Raw genomic sequence first — 20,918 nt, 5'->3', positions numbered from 1 at the left:
ATTGCCTGCCTCACATCCCTGGCCTGTGCCCTTCCGTTTCTGACCCCCCCCCCACCCCCGCTAAGGGGAAAGCCCACAGGGGAGACCTTTCTCAGTCCCTGGAACCGGGCAGTCTCTTCACCACACCAGCGTTCCTTCCGTGATGCCCTCCCCCGTTCAAGCCCTCCACTGTCCACCACTCCCGACTCGGCCAGGTCCTCCTAAACGTTCTGTTCTGTACTCAGTCACCTGCTCCGTTATACTCTTGGCCTGTTATACCTTAGCATCAGGCACCCTGTTTTTGGAAACAGGTTTCACAGTTGTCGCGATACATTTATTTGTGAGATTGGTTCATGTCTGTGCCCCCCCCCCCCCGACTGTATATGCCCCATGAGTTCGGGGCTGGCAGCTCTGTACTCCCGGAGCCTAGCACAGTGCCTGGCGTGTCAAATGCATGAATGAATGAGCCTTCCTCGCTAGGCAAGCTCCATGACTAAGCACAGTGTATGGCCGCACACGTTAGAATCCTTCCACAAGTTTTTATAGCTGAAGAAATGCATGGTAACACCATCCATTGCTTAACTACGCACACTGAAATAACTCACCCAAGTTCTTCAAACGACTTTTGGGCTTTGGGGATCAGCATATTGGCAGTATAACTTGTGGCTAAGAACAGAGGGTTGTTCTTTTTTTTTAACTTTCCAGACCCCAAGAAACACTGGACGTGCTAATAACTTGGACGTGCCAAGACACTGGGACGTGTCTTCCCAGAGGAAGACAGCAGCCACAATGCGCAAAGTGTAAGGTAGAGGAGAGAATTAACAGTACCAACACGGACACAGTGTGTCCGCCCATTGGTTCGGGGAAGCTGGAAATCAGCAGCTTGCATTAGTACCTAAGGCAACTCCGACTCTGAGCCTTGGGCTTTCGAGCTAACCTCTGAGTGTGCTGTCAGGGGACGGCTTGCTTAAAAACTTCCCACTGGAAGGATTTCCTAGCGGTTGGGAGGCTGGGGACGACGGGGAGGTAATTCCCTGGGTCTCTAATACATATAAAAAGTAACTTTGTTTCCCGGCAGAACACTGTTTCCATAGAGGGTCTAATCAGGGCTCGTGAACGTCTCAGGCACCCGCGTTCGCTCAGGTATACAGAGTACATTGTATCCACCCAAGCATTGTGAATGGCATTTCCTTTTATTTTTTCACTGGAAGGGAAGAAAGCAAAGTCCCAGTTGGCTTCCAGGCCAGGACACGGGGGAAGGGGCGTGGTTTTCAGTTGGAGACAAACCTTAGAAACTCGCCCCGCTTCTGCGGGTGGGGGGTCGGGGGGGGGGTCAGGCAGCTGTAACCTAAGGGGGAGGGGCTTGCCCCCGGGTCCTCCAGGGTGGGGTCCCGGGCAGCGAGTTTGTCGCTGGGAAGGAGCGGCATGGGGAAGGGCCCGGGGAGGCGCTGGGCGAGACCAGCCAACGAGACCGCACGGGCGGCGCGGCGCCCGGGGCGCCTTCCCGGCCCAGCGGCGACTCCGACCGCGGACAAAGCCCCGCGGGCGGCGGGTGCGGGCAGGAGCGGGCCGCGCCGGCGTCCGCGGGGCGCGAGGGTTGGAGCCCGAGCGCCCGCCGCCGCCGCCCTCGGGGAGCCACGCCGCGGAGCTCGCGCCAGGGGCGGCCGGCCGCGCCAGCGCCTCTGCGCCTGCGCGCGCGCGAGGCCCCGCCCCCCGGGCCCGGCTCGCGGGGCCGCGCCTCCTCATGGCGGCCGCCGCAGTGTGTGGTATTTAGCGGGCGCGCGCGGCGGGCTCGAGGACGCGCGGCGCGGCGGCGGCGGCGGCGGCGGCGGCCAGGGGGGAGCCGGGGCGGCCGTTGCGGGGCGCGCTCTCGAGCGGCGGCGGCGGCGGCGGCGGCCCGGAGCGTCCCGGCGGCGGCGGCGGCGGCGGCGCGGGGTGGAGGCGGCGGCGCGGCCCGCGGCGGCGGGGTCGGCGGCGGCGACGGGGCGCGTGTGAGCCGGGGCCGGGGTCCGAGGCGCGCTCTCCGCCCACAGGTAAGTGGGGCCCCGCGTGGAGGGAGGGGCCGCGCGCGGGGGCCGTCGCGGCGGGGGGCTCGCGGGCCCGGCGGCGGCGGGGCGGGCTGCGGGCGGCGGGGCGGCCCCCGGCCCGGCGCCTTTGTCTGGGCCCGGCCGCCGCCGAGCGCCGCCCCCCGCCCCTCCCCGCCCCTCCCGCCGCCGCCGCCGCCGCCGCCCCCGCCCCCCGCCCCCCGCCGCCCGCGCCGGGGTCGGCCGCGCGGGGCCGGCGGGCGGGGCGGGGAGGGCCCGCGCGGCGGGGAGGGCCCCGCGCGCCCGGGAGGCGGGCCCGGCGCGGGGGGCGGGGGGCGCCCCGCGCGGCCTTTGTCGCGGGTCCCGGGTGCGCGGCCAACATGGCGGAGGTCAGCTGAGCGCGGGCCGCCGGCCGGTCCCCGCGGCCCCCCCCGCCCGCCGCCGCCCGGCCCCGGGCCGCCGCCGCCGCCGCCGCGCGCGCCCTGCCGCCCGCCCGGCCGAGCCTGCGCGCTGCGCCGGCAGGAATGCGGCCGCCTCCCTTGTTTGTGTCGTTGGGAGCAGGTCGCGCCGGCGGGCGGCCGGCCGGGGGGGCTCCGGGCGGCGGCTGTCAGCCCCGGGGTCCGCGGGCTCCCCTCTCGGGCGGTCGGGGGTCGGCTCCCGGCCCGCCCGGCCTCGCCACTCGGGGATGCGGAGCGCCCGGACCGCCGCGTGGAGTGAGTTTCCCGTCCCCCGTCCCAGGGAGGGCGCGGGGGGGTCCGCGCCGACGCCCGGTCGGTGCCGGGCGAGCCCCGATCGCGCCGCCGGTGCGTCCGAGTGTCCGCAGCCCCCAGCGCGGCGGCGGGGGGACGGGACGGGGCGCGGGCTGCGCGCTCGGGGCGGCGGAAGGTGCACCGCCCTCGGCGGGCGCCGGTCGGGGCGAGCCGCTCCCTCCCGCGGGCGGCGGCGGCGGCTCGGAGGCCCGGCCGGTGCCTCGGCTGCAGTCCTGCCCCCCCCCCCGCCCCCCCGGGCCGTGACCTTGGGCCAGGCGCCCACCTGCGCTCAGCTCGGGTCGCTCACCTGCGAAGTGGGCGGGGCGCGGCGCCCCCCGGGTGGGGAACTGCCGGGGTGGGCGCTGAGGGGTCGGGGCGCGGGGGTCCCGGGCGCGGGGGGCGGGGGGCTCGGGGGAGCGGTGCCCCGGAGCCGCGGTGGCCGAGTTACGGGACTCGGGGGGTTGTCTTGGCGTGACGGGCGCGCTGGAAGTGCTCAGGCCGGAATTTGTGAAATCACGTTGTAAATACATCCTTAGTTCTTGGGTGTTTTTTTTCTTTTGGTGCATTTGTTGTTATAAAAAATGCAAACGACAGAGTTAGACGGCGCACTGACAGGTGTTTCGAGATGCTGGCGTTGGGAAGGTTCTCCGGGAGGGGACGTGGAGGGGTCCCGAGCTGAAGAGGCGGAGTGACCCGGAGGAGGTGTCCTTTGGGCGTTGCGGCCTCGGGCCGAGGGGACCGGCCCGGAGAACCGAGTCGCTGTGATGCGGGGGTCCCCGTGCCGCGGCCTCTTCCAGACGCTCCCGCAGAGCGAAGTGCGGCCGCTGCTGAGCGCGCGGGGCAGCGGGTTTTACTGCGGAGATCAGGGCCCAGACGCGGGGGACGGACCTTGGTTAGCTTTGGGGCGAGTAGATTTTGACTTAAAGTGCTTTTAGACAAATTGTGTAATTTTTTTTGTTCTGGAAATTAAAGATACAGACTTAAGTGACCAGGGGTGGTTGGTTGCATCCCTCAAGTTTGCGCTGCCGAACATTTTCTTTCGCTGTATTGTCGAGTTGGTCTAAATGACGCCCTTGGCATTTTCCCAGCATAATTTAGCAACATTTAATAATCTTTTTAAACCGAAGTACAGTAAATTAATAGATATAGAACTTTTCTGGGTAACTGTTTCACACACTGCAAATTCAGAAACAAATTTATTTCAATTCAGCTTAATATCAGTTGCCTCTAAGCTTTGGGAAATTTTTATAAATTTGTTACAGAGCAATACTGTTTAATACTGCAATTAAGAATATTATAATCAGGCTAGATTAATTGGAGTTACAAAGGAAATATCTATGGCACTAGTGACATGGTTTGAAGAATAGGTCTTTATTTTCAGCGTTTTGAAAATAGGTCGTACCTTAGGAGGGTGACGCAGTGGTTACTAACTTTGCAAAGCGACCACTTATATGTTAGAGCAGTTGAGGTGCCCAATTTCTAAAAATTGCAGGGTTTTCCTTCTTAAAGAGATCTGTTCCAGACTTTTGATTATAATTACAGATTTTCTGTGCACCCATTGTAAAAGGTTTCAATTCTGGATATTTTTTGTGTGTGTGTGTGTACACCTCACTGCAAACATAACACGTGGAAACCTCAGACGTAGGTTTTCGTGTCTACCACTTCCACGCCCCACACCCCCTCTCCGAAAACAACCACCGAACACACCTGAGGAGAACGTTTTCTTTTTTATAATGTTTCTGTAGTGATTTCCTTCAAACAGCAGTGTTTCTGGTGCACTTTAAATGCCGGTGACTCGGTTTTCCGCGGGTAGGGTTCCCAGAGCGTCGGCTGCAGACGGGCAGGGGTTGCGGTTTTGTTCCCGGACCCTCAGCGCCTGCTCAGCGCGTGCTTGTTGCGGGCGGGTGCACTGCCTGCGCGCCGATGGCTCGCAGCTCTCGCTGCCTGCCTGCCGGGCTCTAGACTCACGTGTTCTCTCGTCTGCAGGGCATGTTTTTTCATTCATTTTTAGAGCATTTGTAGATGCATAGGAAAACAGAAGGTACTGAGATTTCCCACGCGCTCCCTGTTCTCGCTCATACACAGCCTTCCCTATGGCAGCGCCCTCCACCGGAGCGATACGTTGTTGCCGGCGGTGGAAGCGGTGAGCTCGCCACCCGGAGGTCCGTGCTTGAGTTCTGGTTTTCTCTGGATACTGTGTGCTGCGAGTCTTGACAAATGTACAGTGATTTGTATCCACTTTCGTGTCCTAAGGCACTCCAGATTTAATGTCCACTTTCCCAGGTGTCCAACCTCTCACGCTCTGTGTCCAGTCAGTGGTCAAGCCCTGGGTTTTCTCCTGCCTGGTTATTTCAACTCTGGCATTGCTCTGGGCCTCTCCCTTTCTCTCTCCCCTCTCTCCTCCCTCCCTCCTCCGTCTCTCCTTTTCACATGCACATTCATCATTCTCCTCTGCTTTCTGAGTAGTCTGCCTGCTTTTGGTCTTCGTCCTCTGCCTCGCCCTCCCTGCTGCGGTTCAGGGGAGCGCTCCGTGCAGGTGGCCCGCAGGGCTGGCAGCGTGAGGCTCCGAGCGCCTCCCTGAAGTGCACAGGAAGCACAAGCCCCCCTCGAGCCGGCCGTCTCCCTGCCTCCCCACCCTTCTCAGCTGCGTGCTTGCAGTGCCTGCGCGCCGTGTGGTCTCCTCCCGCCGTCTCCTCCCGCCGAGCTCGGCGGTCTCCGCCCGGCTCCCCCGCCGAGAGCGGGTGTCCTCTCTCCGTTCCCATGGCGCGCGCTGCTGTAACTGTCCCCGCTGTCACGTGGATCCCTGAACTGTAGTGCTGTCTGCGCTGCGCGCTCCCCGCCCCGTGCCACCAGCCCGCGGTCTCTGTGGGGCGGGACTCTGTGCTGGTCACCCGTGCTGGTCTAGGGTCAGTGTGGCCCGTAGTCTGCAGTCGGTGCTCGGTGCGGGTTTACTGAGGGGCCGACTGAGACCTCCGCCTTGCCCTGAGTGTGCTTTCCAGCTCCGTCCTCTGTGGCGTTCCCCTCTGCCCTGCCCAGTCCGCCTGGATTCTCTTGTGTGTCCTGGCGTCTGTCTGTGCTGGAGCACCCCACCTTTGCTCACGGTTGCCCCCGTCTCCCCAATGCCTGTGTGGGCCCTTCGGGAGCGCGGCTGCCTCTGCAGGCCTTCGTTTCCGTGCGCGCGGGCAGGCAGCGAGTCCGCTGCCCGTCTGCCCGCGCCCCGCTGCCGGGGGTGCAGGCGCCGTCGTGAGCGCTGGACCTGGCAGGCCTGGCCGTGTCTCGGCTCTGTCAGGCTGCCCCTTTCCGCCGTGTTGTGACCTCCGGCCCCTCGCGAGCGGGGGTGCTGCCTGCTCTTGCGTGTGACAGCACACTGCCTGATGCGGAGAAAGTGCCTCCGTGATTTTTAAAACCTAGTTGTCGAGTAACTTGCCTGCTTTCTCCAACTGTGTGACCACTGACCGTCTGCTGAGCGAGACACACGGAACCCCAGGCGGCAACATGCGCCGCGAGGAGTCGGCAGGGCTGGCGGGGAGAGCGGCCGGGGCAGGTGGGGGCCTGCGGTCGGGCAGGTGGCGGAAGGGCCAGGAGCCGGCTGGGCCTGGGAAGGGAAGGGGGCCGCTGACGCCTCAGGTTGAGCAGGTGCAGGCCCCGAGGCAGGAGTGACCGGGACTGTCCTCGGAGCTCAGAGAAGACAGCACTGTTCGTGGATGAGGGGACGGCTGGGCAGGGCCGGGGAGGCACGTGAGTGCAATTTTAAGGGCGGTAAGGAGCCATCGGAAGGTTCTGGTCGCAGGAGGAACAGAACCCTCTTCTAGCTTTGGCACTTGCTGTCCTGTTGTTCGGAGAGCCGGCCGGGCGGGCATCAGAAGGCCGTCTCTGGGGTCAGGCCGTTGTTGAGTGTGAGCTGGATCGAGGCGGTGGCAGTGAGACTGGGGAGGAGTGGGTGGACCCGGGATGTGTTTTGGAGGCAGAATTAGCAGGGCTTCTGGCGGATTAGGTGCTAGAGGCCGGGGGAAGAAGGAATTAAGTGGGCTCTGGCTGCAGCAGCTGGGTGGATGGCGGTGCTGTTCCCCAGACGGGAGAGACTGCCGAGGGGAGGGGACAGAGGGAGGGCAGCACCGGGCAGGGCAGGGGCGGGTCAGCGGGAGGCGAGGACTCCGAGAGACGTCCAGGTGACGCAGCGAGGCGGAGGCCAGCCGGGATGCGGGGTGCAGAGGCAGGCGGGAGGTGGACGAGCACGTTTGGATGTTGGAGGGACCGCACCGGCGGAGGGGCGGGGATGAGGCCAGGAGGGAGGGTCGGTGAGGGCGTGGGGTCTCGAAGGTGAGGGGACGGTGCCCGGGTGCAGGTCGCTTGGGAAGGCGGCGGCAAGTCGGCGTCTGAGGGCTCCTGCTGCGTTGAGGCGGCCTGGGTGAGGCCGCCCCTGGTGAGCGCCCTGCCGCGGCAGGTCACGGGTGTCCTGGAGAGGCCCCCCGAGGAGCAGCGAGGGGAGGGGACGCGACGGGAGGGGTGTGGGACCAGTGGTCTTCCGGGTGACGGCCGGCCGCGGTCCTCCTCCCTCCTCCCTCCTTGGCGTGCCTGGGCGCGGGGAGGGGCGGCCAGCCGCGCCGCCTCCCGCGCCTGCGCAGTCTTCCTTGCGGGCCAGGCCTGTCTTCATTGAGCTGCCGTTTCGCTTTGTTTTCTCGGTGCGCACTGCTGATGCCACCCCGCCCGCCTTACTCGCTCCACCCCGACGGACGCCGCCTCGCACAGCCTTCTCCCCACAGTGCGCCGCGTCACCGGTCACCATCCTCCGTGCTCCCTGCGCCTTCTGGTGGGCGGTCTGCCTCCCCTAGCCCGCCGCGTCCTCCCCCCGGCCGGTTCCCTGGTGTTCGAAGAATGTGTCCGCCAGGAGCTCCGCACCAGAGGACGGGTGTTTCCGAGCCTTGCGTCATCCTTCTGCCCGCGACACCTGGCATGGTTTGTCTTGGCACAGAGCTCTAGATGCCAGTCGTTTCCTCTGAGGGTGTCGGGAAGCTGTGTTCTGTCGTGTCTGGCTAGCCTTGGATGATACTGCTCAGAAGTCCACGGTTCTTTTGCTTTCCGGTTTATTCGTTCATTCATCCAGTATTTATTGAGCCGTGCCGTGTGCCAGGTACTGTTTATGTGTTTGGCACACGTCATGGAGCCAGACGGAAATTCCTGCCTTCCAGTTTGGGGGCGCGTGGATGGGGGGCCACGACGTAACACATAAGTGACTCGCGTTAACCTGTTAGGAAGTAGTGCGTGCTGTGGGGAAACACAGACATGGGGCGGGGCGAAGGGAGGGGGAAGGGGGTGGAGTGGGCGGGGGCCGGACAGCTGTGGATGGACGGTCTGTGGGCCAGCGCAGGCCACTTCCAAACCGAGGGGTGGGGCAGGCCTCCTGGAGCAGGACCAGGAGGAAGGGCAGAGGCTGGAAGGAGACGGTCAGGCACATGGGTACCCGGGAGCAAAGCGGCTCCAGGCGAAGGCCTCGAGGAGCAGCAGCCTGGCCCGCTGGGACGTGGAGGCCGTGCTGTGGGAGACGGAGTCGGAGGGACGTGTTGTGTCGCGGGTGCCGGTGGGGAGGGGGTGCAGCGGGGGGGGGGGGGGGGCGTGACCTGGCGCACATGTGAACTGGGCCTCTCTGGTTGCTGTGCTCAGAATGGGTACTGGGGGTGCGTGTGAGGTGGAGGGGCCAGGGTGGAGGCAGGGAGACCTGGGTCCAGGCGGGAGGGTCTTGCGTCAGTAATCCAGGGAAGAGAGAGGGTGGCTCGGCCTGCGTGATAGTGGCAGAGGTGGCGGGGGGGGGGGGGGGGGTGGGTTTGGGGTGCGGACTGGAAGGAGGCACAGCAGGACGCCCTGGTCGCTCTAGGGCTGTAGAGGGGTGCAGATGGGCGTGTGCTCCTGGAGGTCCAGAAAGGTCCAGGGGGTTCTGCTTGTTTTACCTGGGGCAGACAGAAGATTTTGAAGTCCTTGAAAATTTTGGTGGAATTTAAGAACTGTTAAGGCCAAATGAGGTCCCCAAAGTGAGGAGAAGTGGACCGTGGACAACTTCCAGTTCCAAGGATTTGGGGACAGGAGCCCATGGAGGAGCTGAGGAGGGCCCGGTGGGGCAGGGGAGCGGGAGTGGTCGTGGGCTGGTGGGCCGTCCGCTGCCAGATGCTGGCGATGGTTCGAACGTGCAACTTAAAGACCCGTGAGAGCGCCACGCCAGTCGGTCACTGCTGTCGCACTGCGCTGTGGAGCGCCGGCGCATGCCTGCTGTGGACGGAGCCCGGAGGAGCCCAGAGGAGCCCGGAGCGCCCCAACGGCCGGGCTGGGAGTCCCTTCTGACCCAAGCGAGCACACCCTGAGTGCCCCGTGCCGCGGGCCGTGCGTGACGGGCTTCCTTACCGACCTGCGCGAGCGCCAGTGGGAGCCAGCCAGCGTGTGGCTTCGCTTCACCCACACGAGTCGTGTCTGGATGAGCCCCCCCCCCCCCCCCCCCCCCCCCCCCCCGCTTCCCTGGAGCCTGCCCCCATGGCAGTGCTGCCGCACCAGCCCAGGCCGGCGGGTGCTGGTCCCAGGGGCCCTTGGGTGACGGGGCTGACGCGGCTCCGGGGCTCAGACTGTGCTAACGGGAAACCAAGATGTTAAATGTTGCAGAGAGTGAGTCTGAGGCAAGTTAGAGAGTGCGTTAGTTCATGCGTTACATCCTTTGAAATCACTGAAACGATTTGGTTGGTTTCGGAGGTAATGTTTATGAAGAAGACACATTGTAACTTCCAGTGGAATATAGTTTAATTTGAATAAGGCTCTGTAAATTTCGGTGTGGCCTTTGTTTCCCATAAGTTTCATTATTTTTTCTATCTGACTAGCAGAGAGACGTCGGTCATATAACACAGGCAGTCTCTTTCGGGCGATTTTTCCCCCTCGTCTTTAAAGCCCCTCCCGTCCCAAGCAGCGAGCTCGTTTCTGTTCGGTGCGCAGAGTGCGGCGGCGGGCGGGCTTCACGGTCCGAGGCCGGGTTGGGTCTGCTCTGAGGTCCCCGTCGTCCTGAGGTGCGTGTGCGTGTCAGTGGGAATGTGGGGTTCAGTGGGCGGCGTCACACTGTGGGGCTGGGCGCAGTGTATCTGATAAGCTTGCAGAAGGATGGCTCAGTGCCCAGAGAGAGCGAAAGGGGCGCACGGCTCCTGGAGCGTGTGGTGACCTTACGTTCTGGGAGTGCAAACCCAGGGCAGGGACAGTGGTGTGCACACTCGGACACAAACAACCGAGTGACCAGTGTTTGCATGCTTCTGAGAAAATGCATTTGATTTCAGAGAGAGAGGAAGGAAGAGAGGGGCATGGCGTTAAAATACGTCGTTCCGCCTGTTCGCGCATCATCGGTTGGTTCTTGTATGTGCCCCGATGCGGGATCGAACTCCCGACCTTGGCGTGCCTTGGGGGTGACCTTCTGACCAGCTGAGCTACCTGGCCAGGGATGTTTTTATCTAGACTGTGAGACGTGCAGTAATAATTGGGGTGTAATCTTGACTGACACAGTTTCAATCATTTCAACTGTGTTACCGAAATTCTATTATTTAATGCGCACTATGAAATAAAAAGGGTGAGAAGAAAATGACAAAACAAAGAATAAAAAAATATGTAAAGAACAACACCAACAAAAAAGATTAGGAAGCCTGTTTGAGCCTCTTTCTTCCTCTTTTATTTCTCTGCTCCTCTTTTTTTGATACTTTGGTTGAATGATGATTTAATGGCCAACTCAGACGGTCATGTTCTACCACTTTGATGTAAACAATAGCAACAAGCAACTACTTGTTAGGACTAGAGGTTTAACGTAAAGAATTTAGGGAAATTTTAAATATTTTTGTCACTTTTTATTAACACTGAAAAGGTGTGTTGGATGCTAAGTTACATACTCTGCACCAGACTGAGAAGATTATTCATACTTTTTTAAGGGTTATTTGGAAGAAAATAAGATTTAGGAAATAACGCAGTCTGGCTCTATTTTTGTTACTTCTTAAATTTTGTGATTTTTTAAAAAGATTTTATTTATTTTTTAGAGAGACCGAAGGGAGGGAAAGAGAGAGGGAGACCCGACCGCTGCCTCCCACGTTGCCTCACCTCGCCTGGGGCAGACCCACAGCCCTGCTGCCAGACTCCAGGGCTGCCACACTCCAGCCAGCCCGGCCCCCGGTCAGGGTCGATTTTCTGACCTTTGGTTCCCTCATCTGCAGAATGGAGATACAGCCTGCTTTATGAGGCCTGTTTACAGAGCTTGCAGGACAGAGGAAAAGCATGAGCTGAAAATTTCTTTGTGTACGTTGGATAATACTGTATTTCGTTGTGCATGATGCCCTCCCGTGTGTGGCAGGCACCCACGTGTCGTGTGCATTAAACGTGGCATTGTTATACGCATGTGTAATGTGCACCCTTATTTTCCCTCCAAAATTTGGGCAAAAAGTGCGCATTACAGAAGGCAAAGTGTAACAGTTCTTGATCAGATATGCCTTTTTCAATTAATTACTCTCTCCCAGTTGGTGGTTTGTCTTCTCATCCTCTCGACAATGTGTTTGGCAAAGCGGAGATTTTTAGTTTTAATCAAACCCAACTTAGGGATAGTTTCTTTACTGGTTCATGTCTTTGGTGGTGTTTCTGGAAGCCATTGCCAAACTCAAGGTCACCTAGATTTTCTCCTATGTTGACTTCTACAGCTTTGATAGTTTTACATTGTACATTTAGGTCTTTGATGCAAATTTTAATTTTTGCGAAGGTGTAAGATCTGTTTCTGGATTTATTTTAACTTCCATGTCTCCCAAGCCATGGCCTGAGCTTACTGGGCCTCTTAGTGGATTCCACATGGCTGTGCTGTTCTATTTTTACTACTTGCTTATCGTACGCTCGCTTATGATTTTGTAGTGATTTGTACCTTGCCAAGTTTATAGTGTTTACATTCTAGCTTGTAATTCTAACGCCTGTAGTTTAGTCTTAGTTCTGTATTTCAGTAGTCGCTGTTGAGTAATCTTTTTACAACCGAACCACCACTTTCCAAATTACTTATTTTGATTCATCACTTTATCGGTCTGATTTTTTTCACCAAGTAATTTTTGTAAGGGTTCATGGGTACCACACTCCTTGAGTTCTTGGCATGTCTAAGCACATCAGCTCGTTGCCTGTTTTCTTGCTTTTTCCTGATGGCAGAAGTAACGCAAGTGTCCTGCAAGAATGTAACGAGCACAGTTCACTCCAGCGGTGACGCACACGCGAGTTTTTATAGGCCCCTGCTGGCCCCGCCAGCCCGGGCCTTCTGGGACCGCGCCCCGCCGGCTCTCTCTCCCCCGGCAGTTGTCTCCGCCGTTTAGATTCCTGCTGCCCAGTGCGGCCCGGCCACACCGAGAGCTGGCCGCGCTCTCAGCCCGGCCAGGACGGATTCTGGCTCCGAGTCCCAGGCGGCACTGTAGTGGACCCCTAGGTGGCCAGCGGGCGCGCGGAGGCCGGAGAACGGCGCGGTCTGGGGCCTGCCGCCTCTCCCTCCAGCGAGCCCTACGTCTTCACGCGCCGGGATGCTTGGTCCTCGGCAGCCCCCCCTCTTCAGCCTCTCGTCTGGCTCTGCCGAGTGTCTGCTGCTTCCTCCACTAGACAGTCTGCAGACACCTCCTCCTCTGCGCCTCACTGTCGTGCCTCAGTGTCCAGCCGGTATAGTGCCTGGCGGGCTCTGATTAAGTTACGCTGTCTGCGTACATGCCTTTTACCCGAGGTAGAAGCCCCCAAGTACAGCGAGGTAGTCAGAAAGCCAGTGTGTGTTGCTCTGCAGATCTGTGTGAGGAGGGTTCGGGTGTTTCTCTTCCTTGACTGTGCCCTCACCCGGGCCCGACTTCTGGTTCCCAGGCGGCCGTGTGTGGGGCCTTTCACCCCGGCCTCCCTCACCTCGGACCACCAGTCTCACTGGGCGCTAACTGCCTTCCTTCTGTAGCTGCGGAGTTTTCAGCTTTACCTCCAGGAAAAGGGAGCTTTTAGGAAAATGTGTACAATTAACATTTTTTTCTTACTGCTTTGCTACAGTTCTGGAAACTAAAGATAGGTTATTTTTTTCTTAGCATTATTGTTTAAAACCAAAGTTTGTCTTTTAACTTGGTGTTTTAAGATGTTGAAATTTTTTTTTTTTTTTAGATTTTCTAAATAATCATCAGTAGTCTTGACATCAACATGAGTTTGTTTGGGTTTTTTTAGATTTTATTTATTTATTTTTAGAGAGAGGGGAAGGGAAGGGAGGGAGAGAGAGAGGGAGGGAAACATCAATGTGTGGTTGCTGCTCGCATGCCCCCTACTGGGGACCCAGCCTGCAACCCAGGCATGTGCCCTGACTGGGAATTGAACCGGCGACCCTTTGGTTTGCAGGCCCACGCTCAATCCACTGAGCCACGCCAGCCAGGCAAGATACTGAATTTTTAATGAGACTTGTCTATATTGTGTCAGTGTGTGAAAAGTAAATCAAGAATAGAAGCAGTTTTTAACATTAAATTTAACAAATATTTTCTGCATAATACTCATAATATCAAGTGTAGAAAGGACCTTTTTTGCAAAAAGCAGTTGAGGAAAGGAGGAAAACCCTTAAATGTTTTGAATGGAGTAGTCTGATTTAACCCCTTGATTTCTAAAACAGAGCAATTTATAATGTGGACCTGTACTTTTATTTTACAGTAAATATTATGTTGTTTCTATGAATGTTTTTTGGAGAAGTAAGAGGAGTAATGGTATTTGCAGCCTACTTTTTTACTAAATTAAGAATGCAAATTTTACTTCTCATTCTGTTTTCACACTTTTCAGACTAATCTTTGTAAAAAGAAGTTTCTTTATTGTCCCTTTTGAGGAAAATAGAGCTAACACCGCCGGTCTCCCATCCCTCAGATAACGAGCTCACCGGCGGTTTTCTGGTGAGCATCCTCCCGCCCCGCCCGCCCCGCCCGCATCTCCCTGTGTGTCCCGTGTGTGACCTGCTTTGTGAGGGTACAGTGTGATCCGTTTCCCGTCCGGCTCTTTCTCCGTTTTCAGCTCATTTGGTCGGTAACTGCATCACCCTCCTGCTGCCGCTGTAACGTGACACTCTCACGGGTCCCGTGGCAGGGCTGTGGGTGTGGACGTCTCCAGGGGGCACCGTGTGCCTGCGCTCGTCACGTTCGTGAACGGGAAGAAAACGCCAAGCATGACACTGTGTGTTAGTTAGAGTAGCCCGGCACGTGGTTACGGCTAACCCGACAAATTCTTCACCAGCCATTTAAGAAAAGGAAACAGGTTCCCACACGACATTGAGAGTAAAAGTTCAAGTCCATCCACTTCTCCTGTAGGCTGGCATGTAAAAGCAGTGGTTGAACACTCTGAACTTGCTAAGACAACATTAAAGGCTACTTCTAAAGTGTTTTTGTTTAGGTTGAAATCTATGTAAACTTTATACCAACTTGGGCTTGAGATGCAGTCTTTGGACGCAGGTAGTCGGTGCACTGGCAGAGTTTTGGATTTTTGCTTGCTCTGGGTTCCGTGGGCTCGTCTCAGTGTGTTGTGGTGTTCGTGCGGTTCTCGGGCCCCTGTAAAACCCCCGCGGATAGGTTGTGCCCGGTTGAGGAGTTCTGTTAAGGTTCACCGTGTGAAAATCGGTGAAGTGGCCATTGATCGTCGGCAGACATGTCTGACCACCTTTACAAGCCGAAGGTGTTTTAGATGGTGTTTCTGGGGCCCGCTCGTGCTGGGCCTCTCACTAGTCGATGAGCCCAGGCAAGTGGTTTTGGGAGGTGTCAGATGGACACTTACACATCTTGGACTGTGTGTCTCCCGTGACCCACGCACGTTACCCACCTCCCTTGCCGCACACAGGACGCACCCAAGGCTGGAAATGCCCCGGCTCTGCAGTTGAGCAGGGGTGGGACTGGGTTCAAATTCAAGTGTAGGTGACTCAGGGCCACCGCTGTGTCCCCTGTAGTGGCCCCCTGGTTGAGAAGTCTGTCCATGGATGAATGGTTTTTCAGACAGTGCTGCAAGGCCCTGTGCAGGCCCTGTGGGGGCTTGGGGACGGGGGATGGCATTTCCTTTCAGCCGGTGGCATCGGTGATCCCCTGTGTTTGTTTTATGCATGTGGGTTCTGCCTTAACTGTTTCTGGAGAGAGTTTCTCTGCCCATAACGTTGGAAGTCTTCTGCCTAGAAACTCGAGAGCTGCCTAGAGTGGATCAGCATTGGAAAATAGAACGTAGGTAGTGGCAGTTTGTGTTTGTCAGTAGACAGTGTATTTTCAGTTATATTCTTCTCCTAATGGTGTTTTGTATAGTCTGGCAGTCAAATAAGGTCGAGGTGATTGAGCACACGATTAAGAGGGTAGGGAGTGGCGGTAAGACTCGACGCTGGCAGTGGGTGACCTGCCCCCTCCCACTGCGCCTGCGCACCCCCGCCCGCAGCTCCTGGTGTGCAGGCCCCCCTGCGCGTGACGTAATGGCAGGTCGCTCCCGGAGCGCGCCAGCTGATGCAACGCCAGCCCGAGGCCCAGGACCGCGGACTGGGGCGGGGTGGTGCTTGTTTCTAGACAGAGCAAGCCGCTGGATTTCAGGAGGCCACGCAGGCTGGCTTTCCCAGCCTGTGGGAAGAGATGTCGTCTCAGCGTGGAGGTGGAAGTGGGCGGTGGGTAGGGGCGTGTGTTTCTTCTCTCGCTGCGGGGTTTCTGGGGCGAGAGACGGGGGACCTAGAACGTGGTGCTGGCGGTAGGAACGGAGACGGGAGTGAGAAGCGAGCACGCCCGGCGAACAGTTAAACAGTTAGTGCCGTGGGGAGAATGCTGCTTCCCCGGCAGCGACCCCTGGGAGCGCGGGGCGGGCTCCCGTGTGGCCGCATCGCTCCGGCACAGTCCGCGCGAGTTAGGTCGAGCCCATCCACGTTGGCCTGCACGCGCAGCGTGTTTCGGCCTAACTCAGCTGGTGGCAGTGGTGGGGCGCCAGGGCTTTTGCCCCACTGGTTGGAGCCCGGGGTCAGGGCTCCAGAGCGGCCTCCGGCTGGTGGGCGGAGCCCGGGCGAGGCTGAGCCCGCCGCGCCCTTCCCTCTAGCCCCGCCCCTCCCCGCTGGCCCCGCCCCGCAGAGCCTCTGGCCGCCGGTGCGGCGGCGGGTGCACCCGGCTCCTGCGGCAGCTGCCGGGCGGGGCCTGGGCTCCAAGGGGCTCTCCAGTGGCCGGGGCCCGCAGCCCCTCCTGAGCGCCTCCCTCCGCGCCGCCTTCCCGGGTGGCGCCACTGCGCACCTACAGGCCGCCCTGCACCCGCGCTGGCGCGGGCAGCACAAACGGCTGGGCGGTGCGGCGATGGCGCCCGCCCGGGGAGGCGCAGTGGAATCTGAGCTCGGGGAGGTGCAGTCCGCTCCTCCTGAGACAGCAGAGCCTTCCTTTCGCTGTCTCCGGGGCCGCGCTCCTGAGGAGTGGACGGAGCGGACGGAGCGGGGCGCTGCCCGCGCGTCCTGACGGCTGGGCCCGGCATGCTCGGGAGCAGACGCGGTTCCGGGGGGGCCGCTGCCGCCAACGGCCTCTGCTTCGGGGGGAAGGGCTGTGCGCTGCCGGGCTGCCCATGACCGGGAAGTCGCCCTCCGCCTCTCTGTACTCCTGGAGGGGCGCCTTGCTCCCGTGCCTCTCGGCCGCTGGGGCGAGGAAGAGGAAAGGTACTGGCTTTTAAGAGACCGGGTTGCTGACACTGGGAACCGGGGGCGTTGCCAGCGGTGGGGGCCGGCGGGATCGGGGCCGGCGGGATCAGGGCCGGGCAGCAACGTAGTCCTGCTCGCAGGGGCGTTTCTCTTGATCTGCTTCGAGCCTAAGGCCCCGCGGGGACTTGTGCAGTTTTCCACGGACACTTGAGTCCTCGCTGCTGACTGCAGGGCTGCCTGGCGTGGGGATGCTTTTCTGTGTGGACCTGCGGCGGGGTTCCACCTCGGGGGCTCTGGGAGGTGGGGACAGCAGCACTCTCGTGAATGTAATGTCTTCGCAAGGAACACGGGCCCCATTTCACGTGTTTTCACGCTTTGAATAGGAATTTAAACTGTGCTTTTTACAGTGTTTAGAGAATACTAAAGATACATTGTAACATGAACCTGAACTATTGTTAAGTGGGTAACTATTTTGTTAGGCCAGGACGTTAAACAGGAGTGTTTCTGTTGCTTAGTTAGGTCATGTTGAACGCAACCTGAGTTTGTTAACTCTCGGTTTGATTAGCTGTTTCAGTTTAGTATTTTGAAAGACATTGGTGGCTTAGAATTTTTTTCTCAATTATTTTGTCACTCAATGAGCAGCATAAAATGGACCATGAAACCAGCACAGGCAGGACGTTGGGCAGTGCTAACCCCACTGTTTGACAAGTGACCTAAAGTGCTTGGGTCACGGCACGAGGATCCCCGGGGAGCCCGGAGCACAGGAGAGAGCGCCCCGGGCTGTTCCTTTGCGGGGTCCGCACGCCTCGTTCGTCCCGGGCTCGCGGCGTCGTGCCGTGCTGAGTGCGGTGCTGGGGGGAGGGCCCCCGGGAGGGGATTGTGCTGGGCTCTCCCCTCTCCGGCTCAGGCCCCTCAGGCCCCTCAGGCCCCTCGGCGTCCACGTGGCCGGTCTTGTACCAGTGTCTGCCCGCGTTCCCGAGTGTCTGCCGGGGGACGATGCAGCACCAGGCTGCGTCGGCGGTGCGTCCCGCTGGTGGCCAGTGCTGGCTTTCAAAGTGAAATTCTTTGCAGCAGAATAATGATGGTAGTTGAGCAAACGTTAAATTTGAGGGATTAAATTTAATTTTGTAGATATGTGGCTTACGTAGTTACAGGGCTACTATGCTCAGGCAGTAGGCTGGCTGGTCTTTTGCCACTGACCCCAAGACACAGGTAGGTCCTGGGGAGGGGCTGCCCCATCTTTACACGGCCGAGGTTAGCCGCGTTGCCGGTCATCCCCGCCAGCCGGCGTCTCTGCCCGGCAGGCCGCACCGAGCCAACCCGTGTCTCCAGCAGCAGGGGCGGCCCCGGTCCACAGAGCTCTTTCCCTGTGGGCCCCGCCCCGCCCCCAGTGCGGTGTGAGCCTCTCTGGTGCCTGTATCCTGGTTGACGTTCCTTCCCCCTTTCCCCTTTGCCGGCTGCATCTGACGCGCACTGTGGGGTGGAAGTGGGATGGAGTGATTGGCTTTCTCTGACTGTCCGCCCAGAACCTTGGAGGACGGCGCTGCGTCTGCCTTGTCTCCCCCACCTCCGAGGGGGGCGTCTCAGTGGGAAACCAGGCTGCTACCCAGCTGGTGGTAACATTCCGGGGAAAGCCATACTGGGGGAGGGCGGGCGGGGGGTGGCCCTTCTGACCGCTCTGGTCCCCAGGTGTACCCCTCGAGCAGGTCACTGGTCGTCCTGAGGGTTAGGGACTCTCCGGGCCACGCCCACTGCCTGCGGCTGGGCACGGCTGACGTGGCCGGGGAGAAGCAGGCCGAGCGGGGGGCGGAACGCAGAGGGAGGGTTAGGGCTGGGGAGTCCAGTTGCCGCCGACATGGTTGAGCCTCAGCTGCTCACACTGCTTCTTCACTGCTCAGGGCCCAGGGGCTGGCTCAGCACTTGTTCCGCAGCGCACCCGAGGGTGGCTTGCCCTTGTTGTTTGAGGAAGCGCATGCCGCTGTGTTCTGGAGCATTGTGTAGACACGTCTCATCCGGTGTGTGACTCCTGGTAATCAGAATGCACACTTTGTGCAGCTCCCTAACCCTGTGTATTCTCCTTTGTTCTGCTTGGTGAAATTTGCATGAAACAAGTATAACTTTTGCAAAACGAGTTAAAACTGGAACTACTGCTCTCCTTCCTCTTTTTATTTTGACGTGTGCTCTTGTTGCAGAAATGAGCCGCCAGACCGCGACGGCGCTGCCTACCGGGACCTCCAAGTGCACGCCGTCCCAGAGGGTGCCCGCCCTCACCGGCACCACCGCGTCCAACAATGACCTGGCCAGCCTCTTCGAGTGTCCCGTCTGCTTCGACTATGTGCTGCCGCCCATCCTGCAGTGCCAGAGCGGCCACCTCGTCTGCAGCAACTGCCGCCCGAAGCTCACGTGCTGCCCCACCTGCCGCGGCCCCCTGGGCTCCATCCGCAACCTGGCGATGGAGAAAGTGGCCAACTCGGTACTCTTCCCTTGTAAATACGCCTCGTCCGGGTGCGAGGTCACGCTGCCCCACACGGAGAAGGCCGACCACGAGGAGCTCTGCGAGTTCCGGCCCTACTCCTGCCCGTGCCCCGGCGCGTCCTGCAAGTGGCAGGGCTCCCTGGACGCCGTCATGCCGCACCTGATGCACCAGCACAAGTCCATCACCACCCTGCAGGGGGAGGACATCGTCTTCCTGGCCACCGACATCAACCTGCCCGGCGCCGTGGACTGGGTGATGATGCAGTCCTGCTTCGGCTTCCACTTCATGCTCGTGCTGGAGAAGCAGGAGAAGTACGACGGGCACCAGCAGTTCTTCGCCATCGTGCAGCTCATCGGCACGCGCAAGCAGGCCGAGAACTTCGCCTACCGGCTGGAGCTCAATGGCCACCGGCGGCGGTTGACTTGGGAAGCCACTCCGCGCTCCATTCACGAGGGGATCGCGACAGCCATCATGAACAGTGACTGTCTAGTCTTCGACACCAGCATCGCACAGCTCTTTGCAGAAAATGGCAATTTAGGCATCAATGTAACTATTTCCATGTGCTGAAACGGCAATCAGACACTTTCTGGCCAGTGTTGAAACCCATCCCATTCAGCTTCACGGAGAACCGGCGCCTTCCGCCTGCGACCGGGACTTCGGGCGGGCGGGGCCGGTCGCGGGAAGGTGAACGGAAGAGAGGCTGTTAAATCCGGGAGACAGTTGCATGTAGTAACACTAATATATTTAAAATAAGTCAACAGTAAACCACTGAGAAAAAATATATATATATACACCCAAGATGGGCATCTTTTGTATTAAGAAAGGAAGCATTGTAAAATAATTCTGAATTTGTGTTCGTTGTAGATTGAGTGTCCTGTTGGAAATACTGGGTTTTGTTTTTTGTTTCTGCCGGAGTGCATGCGTGGGCGAGTGTGCGAGTGTGTGTGCGAGTGCGTGCGTGTGTGCGCCTTCGGGTTTTCCTGTAACTGACAAGCCATGTGCGTGGTCGCGGCCACTGCTGCCCCTCTCCGAGTCAATGTGTAGTGCTGCTGTGTGTGTGTGTTGGCTCATTTTTATTAATTCTAGTTTTTCATTAAATAAATTTGACTTTCTTTTCTGTAATTCAGGCTTTCCCCAATTTTTTTTTGTACCTTTTTAAAGTTAGTGTCTTTTTGATATGCATAATTGTTTATGGTAAAGTTTATACATGTGTGCTCCATGCTATTTTTCTCCCCGTTAATCAGTTCATTAGACATACTTTAAATTCAGTTGTTTCTGTGGAAAGTTCCAGAAAGGAGAGGTGGTGTCGGAAGAATTACCAGAAGCTATTATGAGCAGCTGTAGGAGGGTCGTTCTTTCTTTTTCTCCAGTGGAGTCGGATCTCCAAACTTACTCTCTGAGAGGTTAGAATATACTGATTTTTTTAAAACACTAAAAGAAATAGGCTATTATTTTTCCAAATATTTTGGACAAATCACATGTTTAAAATTTGTTCTTGTATTTATTGGTTTTGAAAAAGAAGGCATTGTCTTACACAGTATTTGTAATTAAAAGCAAATCATTTGTTTTAAAAAAATGGCAGTTTGCAAAAAAAATGTTTGTGGTCTTTTATAATTCTCATTAAAAGAATATCTGGCAAATTAAAGAACTCTGTGTCTGCTTAAGCTCTGAGCTTGATTTAAATCCAGAGTCACGCCCCGCCCGCCCAGGTGTGCTGGGCCACAGAGCGTTGCCGTCCCAGGTGCGGGGCTCCGCCCGGAGCAGGCGCCAGGCCTCCGTCTGCACGTCTGTACGTCTGTACGGCCGGCCTTCCTCTCCCTCTCGCTCACGTTTCGATTCTCACCTTTTTTTAATTTAAGATCTTACTGACTTTTAGAGAGAGGGGAAGGAAGAGAGAAGGAAACATCCCTGTGTGGTTGCCCCTCGCACGCCCCCCACTGGGGACTCAGCCCACAACCCAGGCACGTGCCCCGACTGGGAATCCAGCCGGCCCACCCTCTGGTTCGCAGGCCGGGGCTCAGTCCGTGAGCCGCACCAGCTGGGGC

General features: G+C 58.5%; 1 protein-coding gene across 3 annotated transcripts; it reads left to right on the top strand.

The window, feature by feature from the left end:
• The first annotated feature begins 1,849 nt into the window (after positions 1–1,849).
• On the top strand, positions 1,850–20,513 carry SIAH1 (siah E3 ubiquitin protein ligase 1). 3 transcript variants are annotated; one of them, XM_028501780.2, is made up of 2 exons: positions 1,850–2,012; positions 18,590–20,513. In XM_028501780.2, the coding sequence occupies exon 2, from the start codon at positions 18,592–18,594 to the stop codon at positions 19,438–19,440; it is 849 nt and encodes a 282-aa protein (XP_028357581.1). In that variant the 5' UTR covers positions 1,850–2,012; positions 18,590–18,591; the 3' UTR covers positions 19,441–20,513. The 3 variants fall into 3 exon arrangements, with proteins under 3 accessions (XP_028357581.1, XP_035869405.1, XP_028357579.1); XM_036013512.1 differs by lacking the exon at positions 1,850–2,012 and adding an exon at positions 2,579–2,716; XM_028501778.2 differs by lacking the exon at positions 1,850–2,012 and adding an exon at positions 16,212–16,415.
• The last annotated feature ends 405 nt before the right edge of the window (positions 20,514–20,918 follow it).

The sequence above is a fragment of the Phyllostomus discolor genome, chromosome 12 (assembly GCF_004126475.2).
Source record: "Phyllostomus discolor isolate MPI-MPIP mPhyDis1 chromosome 12, mPhyDis1.pri.v3, whole genome shotgun sequence".
Taxonomy (NCBI): Eukaryota; Metazoa; Chordata; class Mammalia; order Chiroptera; family Phyllostomidae; genus Phyllostomus; species Phyllostomus discolor.
This window is presented reverse-complemented; position numbering and strand designations above follow the sequence as displayed.

Bases quoted from the DNA above. Each gene is read 5' to 3' on its own strand.
- SIAH1 (XM_028501778.2), top strand. From the start codon at position 16,325: ATGACCGGGAAGTCGCCCTCCGCCTCTCTGTACTCCTGGAGGGGCGCC. The intron at 16,416-18,589 runs GTACTGGCTTTT...CTCTTGTTGCAG, and splicing joins TGGGGCGAGGAAGAGGAAAG to AAATGAGCCGCCAGACCGCG.